The sequence below is a fragment of the Spermophilus citellus genome, assembly GCF_964194105.1.
Source record: "Spermophilus citellus genome assembly, chromosome: 5".
Taxonomy (NCBI): Eukaryota; Metazoa; Chordata; class Mammalia; order Rodentia; family Sciuridae; genus Spermophilus; species Spermophilus citellus.
The window spans coordinates 18,002,574-18,019,322 of record NC_138186.1 but is presented as its reverse complement, the minus strand read 5'-3'; the positions used below and the strand labels follow the sequence as shown (position 1 = coordinate 18,019,322).

Sequence of the window (16,749 nt, the reverse complement as noted above, 5' to 3'; positions counted from 1 at the left end):
GTAATATTTATTATGTTCTCAAGCTTGGAAAGCTTCAAAACAGATGAGCGTAGAGAAAGTGTTTTCAACAGATTTGATAGACCATCAGAACCCAGCTGGTTTCTCCTTGGTCTTTCATGCCACAAACTTTCTTAGCCTCGGGGGAGGGGGAGCCGATGTTCTGAGCCTGGCACCCAGTGAAGGGACTTCACGTGCTTTCTCAGGGGTTGCTTTCAAAGACCTCACCATGATGAGAATCAGTGGCTTCCTCCTCTCTGTCCTTGCTAAGGAAGAGGGAAGGGACACCTCCTAGCAGCAGGGAGGGGAGACCAGCGGCCACCTCCACCCCAGGGAGCCGGGTATCATCTTCCGGTCACAGTTCCGAGTAATTTTACTTTTCTTTTTACCATGATTTAGCAAATGAGAAACATTTGTTCCTTTCACCTTCAGACTTTCCTAATAAAATGTTGATTTTTTTTTCAGTTCAGAGTAACTTCTGATACGACAAAAAAAAAAAAATTAAAATGAAATCAAGCACTGGTTTATGCAAGTTGGACATCTATTTCTCTCTCCCGTGAACCTAGACAGTCTGTGGGGGGCCCCATGATCACTTTGGGGGATTGGATTTCTTTTATTTTCTGGCTTCATCATTCTCCACACACAGCTTCTACTTCCTGATCCAAAATGGCAGCTCCAGATCCAGTGATCTCATCACATTCCAGCCAGCAAGAGGGGAAAAAGGACAAGGGAGTGATAAACCTCTTGAGGAACTCTTTCTAGAAGTCAAATATATAACTTACCCATGTAAGAGAAGGCCATCTCAGATAACGAAGGTCCTCAGGTCTTTCCTGGCTTCCCTTGTTACACGGGACTTTCCAACATGGCAGCCAGCTTTATGGAAACAGAATTCAGCAAGTAAGAGAGCCACCCAAGGCTCAAGGGAGAATGAGAAATGTAACCTCTGCTCTGAGAGTCTGTGGTGACCATGAGATTATGCCTTTCAGATACCTGATGATCTGAGGGCCCCAGCAGCTTCTCCAAAATCCCTCACCACAGCAGGGCAGGTGGCACACACCACTAGTCCCAGCTGCTAGGGAGGCTAAGGCAGGATGACCCTTGAGCCCAGAAGTTCTGAGCTACGGTGCTTTATGCTGATAGGTGACAACCAAGTTTGCCATCAATAGCATGACCTCCTAAGGGACAGGGGAGCAGGAGGTTGTATGTGCTGATCAGTAGTGTGATCACACCTGGTGGAGGTGGCCGCTGGTCTCCCCTCCCTACTGCTAGGGCACTCCAGCTTGGGCAAGACTCCATTGAGAGAGAGAGAGAGAGAGAGAGAGAGAGAGAGAGAGAGAGAGAGAGAAAGGAAATAAGGAAGGAAGAGAGAGGGGAGAGAAGGAAGGGAAGGAGAACGGGAGGAGAGACATGTTAGAGTCTGTAAACAAGTCAGGATGACGCCTGGCAAAATGCCAGAGGGAGTGGTTTGTGAAGTAACAAAAGCGAGGCATTAAGTGTGGAGATTCCTTATTGGTTGACTGCTGTATCTATTTTATGTTAATTAGATAAGCTGTGTGGAATGTATAAATACCCCTCCTGTCCTACAATAAACGGCTCCCACTCCTGCTGTATCAATGTCCACAAGTTGTCACCCCTGGGTTATTTTGCCCAGCCAGCCACCAGCGTCAGAGACAGACAAAGGAGAAGGGAAGAGAAAGTGGGGCGGGGAGGGAGGATATCCATGGAGGTATCTGCAATGAGCTCACACTTGGGCTGCTCCCAGCTGACTGAGCCCATCAGGAATACTAGGTCAGCGTGTCGCTGGGAGTCCTAAATCTTCCCCTGTGGGCAATATGGCAAGAAAGTCCGGCTAGGTGACAGCGTGGAAGTGACATGCCATCACTTTTGCTGCTAGAAGCCAGCCACTCAAAGGGAAAGCATGACACCAGGCACAGGCTATCAGGAGGCAGGGATCATCAGGAGTCACCTTGGAAATTGGCCTTTCACAAGGATGCTCCACAGTTCTGCCTAACTTCCCGGAACTCCTCTGTAGTCTGGGATGCTCCTGCCAGTCCAGCCTGCCTCTTCCTCCTTCCCTCCATCTCTCCTGCCTTGGGGTCTGGGGCCTTCCTTGCCTTCCTCTAGACCCTCCCCCTCTCCTCTAACAGACGCCCCCCCCCCCAATGAATTCCTTACATGTCTAATCCCTTGGCAGCATCTGCTTCTCAAAGGACACAGACTAACAGGGGGGACACTAGAATCCGGGTCTTGGCAAGAGAAAGAAGAAGAGAAAAGGGTTCTGGGGCGTCTATATCCGTATCCCTAATGTGGTTCTGAAGTCATCCTCATATGGACCTCCATTCTCTCGAGATTAAAGATAAAAAGCAAATTTTCCCAGAATAAATTTAAAATAGTAGAAAAAGCCTATTTTTTTAAGTCTGTCTGTGCAAGTGTGTCATATGTATGCTACAATAATCCCTTACCTGGTATGGAACTTAAATTTTTAGAGGTTAAGGCCCTGTATTTAAAACTAACATGAAATTTTGGAGACAAAAGATCCCACATCTTTTATCTGTTCCATTACCCAAATTAAAGTGTGCCTAAGATTCTACAATCAGACATGGCAATTCTCACTTTTTAATCGATCAATTTTTACACTGCTCATTTAAAAAAATAATTCGTATATTTCCCTGAATTTGCTAACGGGGTGGTCTTAAGAATTCAGAATGGGCTCAATCAGAAGGTCTAGTGGATCATGTTGAGGAATCCTTCACCCTCTATTCTCAGATGAGCAAAGTTTGCTGTAGCTTTATTCTTCCACCTTCTGCCTGCTTTATTTATCACCACGGGAACTAAGAAATACTCTAATAATTGCTATTTAAAAAAAAAACAAAAAACAAAAACAGAACTCTTGCCATTTCGCTTTTGCACCATGGAGAGAATTTGTATTCAAGAGCCAAGGAGGGAAGAAAACGTTCCCTGCCATGTAGTTCACAAGTTCAGCCAGCAGATGGCGGTACAAACCAACGACAAAAGTCCGGACTCGCTGCCGGAGTCCACTTCTCCTTGTCCGGAGGACACTTCCTGGACCTCATCGGATGCTTATGAAAATGATTTCCTTCTTTCAAAAACATCGGGTCCAAACAGAAACTAACCTCATCCGGCAGATAAAGAAGGTTTGTGGCCTTTGGAGTTGTCACACTCCCCCCCAGCTATCGCCAGACCTTTGATAAATATTTTCCCAGCAGCAAAACACTCTTTTGTATTCAAGGAAGCCCCGGGAGAAGCTCAGGCGCCCAGGCCCGCACACCCTCCGACCTCCCCCGCGGCTGGTGGGAAGGGAGGAGCCCGGGGGAGACCGGTCCCAGCTCTGTGAAGTCTAAGCTGGGAGCCTCCTGCATCTCTAGGAGAAGAGGTGACAGTCACTGAACCCAGATGCTTTCCCAGCTGCAGCCAACTGCCTTTCTCATGCAAACGCAGGTCCTTCCGGAGAGACTTTGGTTAAAATGGAAATACTGCTGACTTTGAAACTGCATCACAAGGGAAGTCACAATGAGGTCTGCAGACCTAACCCTAAGAGGAACCAGAAAGGTCTTAAGCAGGGGAGTAACTGTCTAAGCGACTTAGAAGTGACCCTGAAAAGAAGACTGTTGGAAGGTCTCCAGTTGCATGTCTTTGAATCTCAGCCTGAAGCCACAGTTCCTGAATTTCTGAGTACTCCTTGAAGAATGTTACAGAAAAGTCTAGAATGTGTCTCCTTTCTCTTCTGCAGGAGGGAAGCCCCCTCCGTGTCCCTGTGAACCCCAGGGAGATGCATGGTGGCAGAACAGCTCAGGGGCCATAGCGTCAGAGGGACCCAGCTTCCTGATGTGGGTGAGCAGGGAAAAACCCTGGAGCCTCCACCTCCTTATGGGAAAGAGAGACAATAGGCCTCACCTGGGAAGAGCTGTGACAATTGAGATCGTATGCATGTGTCAGTGCCCAAAAAGCAGTAGGATCGCAGGCAGAGACTTGCTGGGAAATGGTCAGAGGGCAGAGGAAACGCCCAGAAGATGCAAGTGAGACAGAGGCTCATCATAGCCACCAGCCTACGCACCCCCCCAACACACACACATGTACACACACACACACACACACACACACACACATACACACACGGAAGATGTCCTGAGGCTATTTTTTTTCATCTGCTTGAAAACATTTCACAAGGCCCCTTGAGAATCAGCCACCTCCTACTCTGCACCCCTGACTCTGGCCCCCATGCCCCGGTCCCCTGAGCAGGCCTGTGCTTTCATTGTGGTCAGAGAAAAAACACCTGCTGATTTCAATAAGCGTCATGGGGAGTCCTTGGCTTCAGTGGCACCATACACCACGAAGTGAGGCAGAGGCTGGAGCTCCTGTCTGAACTCCAGGGAAGGGAAGGTACCCTGCCAAGGGCAGGAACAAGGTGGGAACTCATGAAAAGCCACGACTAATAATACCCATTCCACACCTGTTAATCACTGAGAAGGAGCTCGCCCCAGCCCCGGGTGTCTTGTGAGGGAGTGTGAGTGTCATGTGCCTGTTGTTGGGGGCTCGGGGTGTAATGGCCTTGTCCCTGTCTGCAGTCTCATGGGAACTTGTGCTCTTTTCTAGGACTGATGTGGAGCTCACCACTGTCCACCCAGAAGGATTCTAAATGACTACCCAGGCCCCACCAGGCAGGAACAGAACGGCTGAGCTACCTGTGTGGAAATTTCCAAAGCTCTGAACAGGTCCCTGGACCAGGAAGGAGTCAGCTGCAAGCCCTGGGCTGGATTCTCTTCACAAAGCCTGTGCAGGTCCTGCCCTCCAGGCTCTGATATGGCTCTGGGAGGTGTTTTGCCATCAAAATCATGAAGCTCATGGGGGTGGCGTTTCCAGGACCACCTCAAAAGCCAGTGGACCCCACACCAGTCCTTGTGCGGAGATGGCAAAGCCTGGTATGTTTGAGGGAAGCGAGCGACATTCAAGTACCTAAAGAATCCACAAGGAGAACCAGGGAGAGAAGAGGAGAGGCAGAAACCCAATCAGATGGTGAAGGAGGAGTTAAGGAACTAGTTTAGGAGTTTACACCTCTCTCTGAGGACAGTAGGGTTAGGGTTAGGGTGAGGGGTTCTCTGTTCAAGAGGCCAACGGGGCTCTGAATCCCCAGTCAGGGAGCTCTCTTTAGGTGCGGACTTTATTGAATGCAAATGTTTATAAACTTGGAGATCTTTGCATTCTGCTTTCTTGGAAATGCAATTTCCTCCAAGCCTAGAAACTGCTATCAGCCCAGATAGGTCTGTGGTCCACATGGCAGTGGCCATACTGAGGGAATGGCTCAGAATGAAAAGAATGACTCTCTTATACGTGGGGCATTTGTTATCTGAAAAAGTGTGGCAGAAACCAAAGTCCACTGCCCTTCAGACGATATCGATTTCTCTTTATGCCCAGATAGGAGCCGCAGGAGACTTGACTCTTGTGGGAAGAAATTCAAGGTTGAAATATTTTTATGATATTAGAGTGCTTTTCTAAAAGCAAAGATAGTATAAATAAATACACCTGCTACACCGATGATAAAGTGGAAAACGTACTGTATATTTCAATATTTTCATTATTACAGCCATTGGACAAACTAGCAGAACTAAAAGGAGCAAAGGTGTCTAATCAAAAGTCAGTCAACATGGGAGCAAATAGGAAACCCTTTAATCTAAAATATTTTCACAAAAGCCTTACCAATTTGACACCATTAACTTTTTGTTCCTTGGATTGCATTTTTTTTTTTTTTGTGGGGGACAGGGGTTAATTGAACTCAGGGGCACTCGACCACTGAGCCACATCCCCAGCCCTATTTTGTATTTTATTTAGAGACAGGGTCTCACTGAGTTGCCTAGCACCTTGATTATTGCTGAGACTGCCTTTTAACTTGAGATCCTCCTGCCTCAGCCTCCAGAGCTACTGGGATTACAGGCATGTGCCACCCACCGCGGGGGTGCTAGATTGCTATTTTATCATGCAAACATTTGTAATGCACTTACCTTTCATTTATTTAATTATTTTTTGCTCTAGACAATGGCAGGATCAACAAAAACCTTCCCACCCAAAATAAATTAAGAAATACAGCCTTACCCTACTGGAAGTTCCCCCCTCACATGCAAGTAAGTTTCTTAGCTAACAGAGAGAACATTGATTGGCAGGCTTCCACCAGATTTCAAAAATTGTTTAATGGCAAGATGGCTCACATGTTTTGCCACAAATGTATTAGAAACAGATTGACCACTGTTGAAACGTAAGGCATAAAAATTACCATTTCGTGCTCTCTGGAACTCCATCTGGGCTGGAGGCAGAATGGAGAAATGAAAGACCGAGAAAGGAGAAGCTCCATCCCGTCCCTGTACGTGTGCCCACGTGTTCTCTCAGAACTTTTCTTTTGGATCCATGCAAAGAGCTCTTCTGGACCCACTTCTTCTCTTCTAGTCTCTCTTCTGCATGGGCGAAAGGGAAAAGTCGGTAAATCGATGGATTCCGGCCTAGAACGCTTTGGCCTTCAGGAGCTGACCCTTGGAGTGACTCTTTGACTCGGGGTCTTTTGCATCCAAGTCTTCCCTGACACTGTCCTCGGAGCTGTCCAGTGATTTCTCAAGAGTCTGGGGGAGGCCCTCTTGCTTTGGAACATGCTCCACAATTGTGGCAGGATTCCCTCCAAGCCTCTGATGCCTGCTCTGGGATGTTGTCTTCGATGCTCCCAGAGATGCACCGACTAGGTCACAGGGCCACCCTGCCAAAGCGAGGAGTCCTGGAGATGAGAGCCCTCCAAGCACTCCCAATAGAATCAATGAAATAAGGGCACGAGGCTTCACCGTGAGCGCCTCTGTTCGTCCCTTGAAGCCCTCCAACCCGTACGTTTATTTATTTTCAACTTTTTAATTATATTTTTCTTTCCTCGTTTTTTATGGGTGCATTATAGTTGCACATAATGGTGGGACCTGAAGCCAATATAACAACAACAAAAATTGGCCAATATCACTCCCCCGCACTCACCCCTCCTTTCCCCTCCCCCCTGCTGATTTCTCTCCCCTTTGATTTTCCTGAGATCCCCACCCACCCCCACCTTTCTTTTCCTTTTTCCTCTCCAGCACCCACATAGGAGAGAAACAGATCACCCTTAGCCTTCTGAGTTTGCCTTATTTTGCTTAAAATAATGGTCTCTAGTTCCAACAATTTACCTGCAAAAAACATCATTTCATTTTTCTTTATGGCTGAATAAAACTCCCACATTTTTTTGGTCCATTCATCCATTAGTGGACACCTTATTTTGGCTATTTTGAGTTGTGCTGCTATAAACAAGCCAATAGAGTGTGTGTGTGCGTGTGTGTGTGTGTGTGTGTGTGAGAGAGAGAGAGAGAGAGAGAGGGAGATTTGTTATAATATATTCATCCATGCACACAATAAAACAGTATAATTTGATCAATTTCATTCACTTTTACCTCCTCTTTCCCTCCTCTTTCCCTCCTCCCTCCCCTGATCCCCTTCTTGTATTCTACTGGTCTTCCTTCTATTTTTTTTTTAATTTATTCTGCTTAGTTATATATGACAGTAGAAAGCGTTCTGATACATTGTACACCAATGGAGCACAACTTCTCATTCCCCTGTCTGTACATGATGCAGATTCACACCACTAGTGTAAACACACATGTATATAGGGTTGTCTGCCTCATCCTACCGTCCTTCCCATCCCCCACACCCCACCCCCACTCCCCTTCACACAATCCACAGTTCCTTCATTCTTCCCTATCCCCTCCCCTGTGGATCAGCATCTGCTTATCAGAGGAAAACATTCGGCTTTTGGTTGGGGGGCAGTGGCTTATTTCATTTAGCATGATTTCCTCTAGTTCCATCCATTCACCTGCAAATGCCATAATTTCATTTTTCTTTAAGGCTGAGTAATATTCCATTGTGGACATGTACCACATTTTCTTTATCCATTCATCTCCAACGAGTATATTTTACAGTTATCCAAAGATAACTTTTAGGAAAGGAGAGAAATCTGGCATCCATAATAAAAAATTAGGAGAAATAATGCATGAAGCCCATGATTTGGGGTTATTGTTGCTGTGGATTCTCCAGAGCACCTGCGGCTGGTGGGCAGGGTGAGTCAGCCATGCTGGGAATGAGACACGTAGGGTTAAGAAGCCTGGGAGGCTGGGCCATTTTTGAACACCAAGTACATTGTGAGGCCCCCATTATTCCCACACTCCAAATGCAGTATGGAAACTCAGCAGACCTTCTTCTGCAAAGAAACCCCCAAAGAAGAAAGACAAACAACTTTGAAACCTGCTCTTGCCTGTATTCCCCTAGGATTCCTAGGTGGGGACCAATTCTCTTGAGAGTCATATTTTTCACCAACACATACAAAACAACAGCTTACCACTGAGGGTGATTTTTATTTTATTTCATCTTTTGTTGTGTTTTGTTTTGCTTTTGCATCCAACCACAAACAGTATTCTTTTTTAAGAAGAGAACTCGAACATGACTCACATCTGTTGAGATGAGTCCAGTCCTGCCCTATGGTGTGCGTGGATGGAGTCTAAGGCTCTCCCTCCACAGAGCAAGTACAGTCATGGGAAGACGGGCGATGACGCAGTCCAGCTTGCTCTGAGGCTCCGCGGCCCCACCCTGTGTTTTCTTTGAGCATCACGGAGCTGCAGCTCTCTCCTGCACCCAGGCAGAATGCCCCCGTGCAAAGAATACAGATGCAAACCTCTGCCTTCCAGGAAACACAGCAGACCTTCTTCCCAAGAGCTGGTTCCAGTAAAAGGTGTGGTCCAAGCACACTGGGCAGGAGGCCCAAAGTGTAATCCCCAAATCAGCAAGACTGGCTGTCCGGCTTTACAGGTCGGCTAATGGTTTCACCTTGGTCTCCCATCTCTACAATGGGAATGATGGGCTACCTCCTCTACGAGTGCGTTATGGGGATCAATAATCTGAGAAGGACCGCTGTCCTCTGTGTGCTGACGGCACATGGAGGGATATGAAAGACCCCGAGGCCACAACCGTGGGTAAACCTCCAGTCCCATCCACGTCCCTAGGAGTCTGGTCTCCACCATTACCTACGTCCTTTAGAAAAATGGTGCATGATTTCTCGCTCCCTCTCCCTCCCTTCCTCCTTCTCTACTCCCACTCCCACTTTGGTCCATGCAGGTGTGTCTCCCCTCTGCTGTCACATGATGGACACAGAGCCATGGTCCTAAGAGGCCAGAGTCTTTTTCCCCCCTTTTCTCTCCCCCCCCCCCACCCAGGACTGGCTCCATAGTTGGCAGTCCCAGTGCCAAATGAACATGTGGTCCCTTGGCCATCTGCGTCCCCTTCACTCTTCCTCCCCACAGTACCCTGTCCCCTCTCTCTCTCCTCTTTCAGGACCCCAGTCAAACACCCTGGTCTTGGATCTGGCTGGACATAAAACTCCTTTTGCCTTAGATGGGGTTTATGCAAAATTAGAACAGGAAGCTTGTTTGGGAAGACCCTCAGGAAGCAGGAAGGAGAGGAGGGGAAGATTCCGTGTCTGGATGTGTTGCCAAGTCGGCCACCAAAGAACTGTTCAGAGAAAGGGTGTGGGAGTCGTCTGCCAGGGGGACGAGAGACAGGACCTTCTCCTACAGCGTGAGCATAGCAGCCATGAGTGTCGGGTGGGTCCTTGAGGGGACTCCTCCCAGGATTCAGGACCATTGCAGAAGGAAGCCAAAGGCAGCCCACATGGGGGGAAGAACTCTCAGCACAAAGTGTGGTGAAGCCAAGGCTAAGATGAGGGATAAATCAGAGAAAAGGCAAGACGGCTGCTGCCGTTTGGATCCGGCCTGTTCCCCAAGGCCCATGTGTTCAAAGCTTGGTCACCAACTGTGGCACTGTTTGGAGATGGTGGAACTGTTCGGAGGTGGGGCCTAGTGGGAGGGAGTCGTGTCCTTGGGGAGTTGTGCCCTTGAACAGGATGTTGGACCCTGAGCCCCTCCTGGCTCTCTTTTTATTCTTGTTGACCACCATGAGGTGAGCGGCCTCTTCCACTGGGATGTTCTACCTCACCCCAGGCTCAAAAGTCATGAGGCCAACGGACCACAGTCTGAAACCTCCAAAACTGTGAGCCGAAATGAACCTTTCCTCTTCATAAGTTGTTTATCTCGAGTATTTTGCCACAGTGAAGGAAAGGGGACTAACCACATCAGGTCACAAAAGCTATCCAATATGCAATCAGTGAATCTCCTTCTTTGCCCCTACTGTTCTAAGACAGAATCTTTTCATGTGATGCCCAAAGAATTTGGACTAATGGAGTGTGGATGTTTCACCCAAGCAGCTCCACCCAGTAAGGACACAAAAGGCAGGACCCATGCACACTGGGGGGATTATCTTGGAATTGACAATTAAGAAGGAGCTTTTTTAAAAAAAAACTTGTGTTTATACACCTAGATCATGAGTTTTGACTTATTATGGTCTAATGCTGGTAAACATTTAGACACTCAAGACCCCAAGTAAAACCTTACTACAGTAAGTATTTTTATCTCTATTTTACAAAAATGGCGGAGCTCTTTCCTACTCTCTATTTACCAGCCACTTTACCATTTTGGATTAAGTGTGATCCACAGAATGCCCCTTCAATGAGATGACTTGTGAAACGTGTGCCAAAGTCAAATGAAGTTGACAAATAGTGTATATTACTGCACCTTCTTGATTCTATCACTCGCTTTTCCCCCATCTTCAAAGCTTCTGAAATCAGATTCACCTTAAAATCTGTGTGCCGTGTTTCCTCACTGCCTATCACAGAGTGGACTGTGTCCACCCTCGAGATTCATATGTTGGCCTCCTAACCGCCCGGACCTCAGAAGGAGCCTGATATCCTGAGGTCTTTAAAGGTCCTAAGAGTCTTTAAAGAGGTGATCAAGTTAAAACCAGGGCATGACGGTGGGCCCTAATCCAATCTGACTGGTGTTTTAAGAAGAAATTTGGACCAAGGGACACCAGGATGCTCATACAGAGAGGAAAGACCATGGGGGACCATAAGAAGGTGACTACCTGTAAGCCAAGAGGAGAGGCCTCAGGAGAAATCATCCCTGCTGCCATCTTGATCTTGGATTTCCAGCTCCCAGAACCGGGACGCAGTGAGTGTCTGTGATCTATGACCCACGGTGTGTGCTACTCACTATGGAAGCCCTAGCAAGCAAAGGCACCGCGATAGTTTGGATAGGTGGCCGCCAAAGGCCCATGTCCTAAAGTTTGGTAGCCACCCTGTGGCATTATTGGGAGGCAGTGGAACCTTAAAGGGTTTGGGTCTAGTGGAAGGATAATAGGTCACTGGGTGGGGATGCCGTTGGAGGGGACTTGGGGTACCAACCCCTTTCTCTCTCTTTTTGCTTCCTGACACCATGAAGTAAGCACCTTCTTTTGCCACATGCTTCCATCATGTTGTGCTGCTACAGGCCCCAAAGCAAGGGGGCCAATTGACTATGGACTGAAACCTCCAAAACTGTGAGCCAAATAAACCTTTTTTCTTTATAAGTTGATAATCTCTTGTATTTTGTCATGGTGATGGAAAACCAACACAAACACCTTTTAAATGATAGTAATTCAGAATCTAAGGAACAGGGTAGGTCTCAGGGAAGCTCAAACAGTGTATATTTGAGCTTCAATGGTCTATTTAAAGGCCCACATCTTCTTTAACTCAAATGCTTGCTCTTCATGCTTACTCACCATGTAAAACCACATTCTGGGTGATGCTTCAGGAAAGTTTTTCTATAGAAAATGCCAGGTAAACAAAATTTTCTCATTCATATCTTTTGAACAAGGAATTCAAAGAAGAGGATTAGGAATGCCATTTCTTGTAGGAATAAAGATCTTTCACGTATGAACAACCTGATACCATCCATAAGAACTATAAATATCAGGTTAAGATTCATGGAAAACCTCAGTGATAATATATGTGACATCTATCAGACACACATCACATATGGAATGCTCAGGCAATGGCACATTTCCCAAATTCATGAATTTCCATGACTTTGTGGTAACTAAAATTAATTAACATTGATCCCCAACCACAGGGTTCCAATTTCAGTTACCAGGGCACATTCACAGGAAGCAACTGTATAAACACCACTGCTTGATCTTCAAACCCCAAATCACTCTGCAAATGACAAATACACATCATGAGCAGTGACTAATCTTTGAAATCCATCAGTGAGTGACTGGCCACTGTGCCTTTGTCTTCTGTTCATGCACAGACAGCCAACAGTGTAGTTGTGCTACCTACTCGGCTCCCAGTGATTAAGCCATGTGACAGTTTACAAAAAGGGACAACCAAAAAGAGGGAATTTGCCGACAGAGACACGAAAATGTGGTAATGCATGCTGGAAGTAAAAGTTGAGTCAGGGCTGGGGATATAGCTTGGTTGGTCGAGTGTTTGCTTCGAATGCACAAGGCCCTGGGTTCAATCCTCAGCAACACACACACACACACACACACACAGAAACAAAAGTTGAATCAGATGGGGATGAACTTAGAGAAGAAATCGTCCCTGGGGGATTATGGATGCTGGATGCTGCTGTCTTTTGAGAGATTCTGGATGTGTAGCCAGATTGATTTAGGATGAAGATGTTGTCAAAAACTTCATATTAAGGAACTCTTGGAGATACTTCATGGTATTGAAAGTATGAAGGATAAAATGCTGGAAAACTTACCCAAATTTAGAAACAAGTGCTACAGTTTGCCAAGTTATATAAAAGACACTCAGTCCCTGACTGCTATTTTTTTTTTTTTGACAAGAAGCAGGCAAGCACTGTTCAATTCACTCTTGATCATTTTTTTTAACAAAGAAATATAACAGTACTGAAACACAGTTAGATGGAAAGAATAACTTCTGGTGTCTGAGAGCCCAGTGGGATGACCATAGTTCACAATAACCTATTTTGCAGTCTATGAAGATCTAGAAGACAGGAACATAAAGGCTTCAAACACAGAGAAGTGACAAAGATACAGAAATGCTAATTACCCTGCAGGCTGTATGCTTGTGTTGAAATTTCACACCGTAACCTATGAATATGTACAACTATTAAATGTCAATCAAAAAGAGCTGGGTGCAGTGGTGCACACCTGTCATTCCAGCTACTTGGGAGGCTGAATCAGGAGGATCTCAAGTTTGATGTCAGCCTGGGCAAGTTAGCAAGCACCTGTTTTGAAGCAACAAAAAGACCATATATGTATAATATGTCAAAATACACTCTAAAACAGTCATGTATATTTAAAAACAACAAAATTTTTTAAAAAATAATAAGAGCTGGGAATGTTGCTCAGTGGTAGAGCACTTGCCTAGCGTGTGTGAGCCTCTGGGTTCAATCCCCAGTACTGCAAAATTAATAAAAAAACAAATAAGTATCAATGTTTATTTAATTTCCTTATATCAACAGTAAGAAAGGTTTAATATTTTATCAAAATTTTGAAAATTATCACAATTTTTATTTTATTCTTCATGAAGTTCATACATAATTTTCCTCATTGCTTTTTAAAGTTGCTTTATACAGTTTCAATTCCTATAGCGACTGCTACAGTCCCACACTGTAAAGGCAAAAACTAACACTGTGACATCATAAAGTAAACTCTACAATCCTTTGAAACGCTGTTGACCTGTCCATGACAGACTAGTGTAGGGGATGCAACACCAAGGTTGCAGGAATCTTTTTCTGATGAGCCTTGCCATGGGGAAAGAGAGATGGCAAGATTATAATGATTATTAATGCCAGCAGTGACCCATGGCTTATCTATATGCTGGGTACTGTGCTAGCCCCTTTCCAACAATGCCTCGTCTTCCAATAACCTAAGTACAGGTGGAACATTAGGAAGGGAAGGACCAGAGAGGCCTTTGTAGATCAAGGAGACTGCGCCCTTGGACTCAGTTTCTGCTCGTGTGCAGAGCAGGAGCTTGTGCATGGGTTTAGGCGCTGCTCAGCATTCGTAGAACTGGATCCATCCTTGCTTTCCATAATTGCAGGCTCCCAAGGAGGGCTGAATGTGAGGCTTAAGATGCACTTTTTATACAGCTGTCCCCAGTCATGAGGGCCTTTTGAGATGATGGCCACCTCTGCTTTAGCATTGCAAAGATCCAGACGTCTTGGGGATGCGTCTGGTGTGAATGGTGAGCAGATGTGCTCAATACCTTTTCCCTGCCTAATTTCATAAAGGCACATTCCAAGGGAGTGAGTCCTGCCAAGGATGGGCGTACGGCTTTGGAAAACCCCTTGAACATGAAAACTATAAATGAATCATCTAAATTACCTTCATATTCCGGAAATCATCACAGCTAATATGATGTCTTTGTTGGGTCACTTGCCTCCAGGCAGTCCCTGGGAGCCACGATTGCCTAAATACCACTTCCAGAAAGATACCATTAGGCATTGTTTGCTTTGCTATAGGCAAAAATATACCCATACATGCATGTGTGTATATATGTGTGGGTACATGTTTATGGATACCTATGTGTATGTATTCAGGTGTAGATATGGATATGGGATTGGTTTCCCAGGGATGCTATCATAAAATAGCACAGCCTCGGTGGCTTAAGCAACAGATTTATTTCCTTACAGTTCAGAAATCTGAGACCAAGGTGTGAGTCTCTCACCTTGGCTTATACCTGGCCATCTTTTCCCTGAGTCTTCATATAGTCTTTCTTCTGTGTCTGTCAAAATCTCCTCCTCTTACAAAGGACATGAGTCAGATTGCATTAGGGACCTCCCTAAAGACCCCATCTCCAATTATGGTCATATTCTGAAGTACAAGAAGATTGAGCTCTCAACATATGAATTTGGGGGGGGGGACATGATTCAGCCTGTAAGATATATACCACGTATGTATGTATTTAGGTATGTGTGTGTGTTTATGTGCATACATAACTACATAACCAACCCATGAACATGTCCTAAATGTTTTATTTACTAGTGATGCCTCAGAAATCTCATCTCCAATTTTCAGTTCCAATTTTCACCTCTGAGAGGAGATGCTCCTATGCACACCTTCAGCCCAAATCTCGCTCCTGAAGGTCATCATGACATTTGCTGTGTCAGAGTGGACATTTTCTCCCAGGCATGCTAGGGCACCTTCCACTCCCCACCTCTGAGACAGAATTTACCCTCATCTGGTGAATCACTCCTTGCACCTGACCTTCTTGTCTCCCTTTCAGGCCCCACCCTTTTCCAAACCTCACCCTTCTTGCTGGGAGCTGATTCCTTCTTCCTAGACTCCTGATCACTTCAAGAATGAGTCACAGGCCTCTGAAATGTCCTCCCCATCTGTCTGCACATAGCATTGCCCTGCGCCCCTGCAGTTCTGCCTAAGGATCCCCAGCAGCTGCCCCCTGTGGTGGCCTGCACCTGGGCTCTCTCCACGCCAGTTCAGCCTGCGCCTGGCTTCCCCGTGTGAACATCTACTGCTCTTCACCATCCATCAAATGCAAACCTCTTATCCTGCACTTCTCAGGAACTGGTACCCTATCCTGCCAATTCTGTCCTTCCCAGATCACCCCAACCCAGCCAAAATCCTCATCAGCCTATTCCACCTCGGCACTACCTTAGGAAGCTCTTCCTAGGATACTTTATCCATAAAGCTGGCAGAAATTGCTGGAGCAAATTAGCTTGCAATACTGTGTGTATGTATGAAGATGTAACAACAAAGCCCATCATTATGCACAACTATAATGTACCAATATGAAAAATGTGGGAAGAGAGAAAAATAAAAGAAAGGAATTGCTGACCAGTGGGGTGTAAGCAAACCCTTTCTTCCCCTTTCTCTCCCTCCTTCCTTCCTTCCTTCCCCTTACTACACACACACAGACACACACACACACACACACACACACACACCAATAAGAACAACTACTACTACTACTACCTCTTGAAATACAGAAGGGCCTTTATATAAAATAATTCAAAGAAATCGAGATCATGAAGATATCCTACCAGGAGGAAAGAGAAGCACGAGAAAAATATACAAACCTCAATTTTTAACCAAGTAACTATTCCCTACTGAGGAAGGCATCCGTGATACAAACTGTTCTTCTGAAGGAAGGATCAGGGCTAGGAAAAGAGATTTTCCTGAGACTGTCGAAGACAAGCCAGGTATTTTTTCAAGGTCAACAGGCATTAGACACAGAAGGCGTGTAGGCCCCAAGATTATAGAAATTCCCTTTCCTTGACACTAAAGAGTTAAACAGGGAAATGTGTGTGTGAATAGCAAAGTGGGGGGCAGGGGGCAGGAAAGAGTAGATAGTCCATTTCCTCCCTTGGTCAAAAGAAAAATATTGAAATAAAACAATAAGATGGTATTGTTATCAGATTCCGCGTGCTCATGTGCATGCAGGCCAGCGGGTGAACTATTAATACCACCCCGCACAGCCTGGGGCCTTTCTGATCATGGAAACACTCCGGGGCTCTTTGCAACACCACTTGTAGGAACCCTACCAAAAACACTAGGGTGTACCTGTGTGTGCATGAGTGTTCATGGCAAAGGCATGTGTGTGTGTGTGTGTGTGTGTGTGTGTGTGTGTGTGTGTGTGTGTGTAAACATTTGTCTTCAGAGACCCCAACACAGACTCCTCTGAAGAAAATCTATTTACATTGTACCCAGAGGTGCCCGGGGCTAGTCTGGTTGGTGGAGAGAGTAAAAGAGAAAGGAGCAGACAGAAATTTCCCTTCCCCTCTATCTTCACTCTGTGCCTAAAAACAAGTAACTCAGGACTGAACA

At 45.9% G+C, this 16,749-nt stretch overlaps 1 protein-coding gene across 1 annotated transcript in view; it reads right to left on the bottom strand.

Moving 5' to 3' along the window:
- LOC308649261 (uncharacterized protein) overlaps window positions 1-16,749 on the bottom strand; it is a 54,778-nt gene that overhangs the window by 2,509 nt on the left and 35,520 nt on the right. The window contains exons 3-4 of the mRNA XM_081294904.1: window positions 6,284-6,461; window positions 780-870 (exon numbers count right to left, since the gene is read on the bottom strand). Of these exons, the coding sequence (XP_081151030.1) occupies window positions 780-870; window positions 6,284-6,461 (269 nt within the window). The remainder of the gene's footprint in view (window positions 1-779; window positions 871-6,283; window positions 6,462-16,749) is intronic.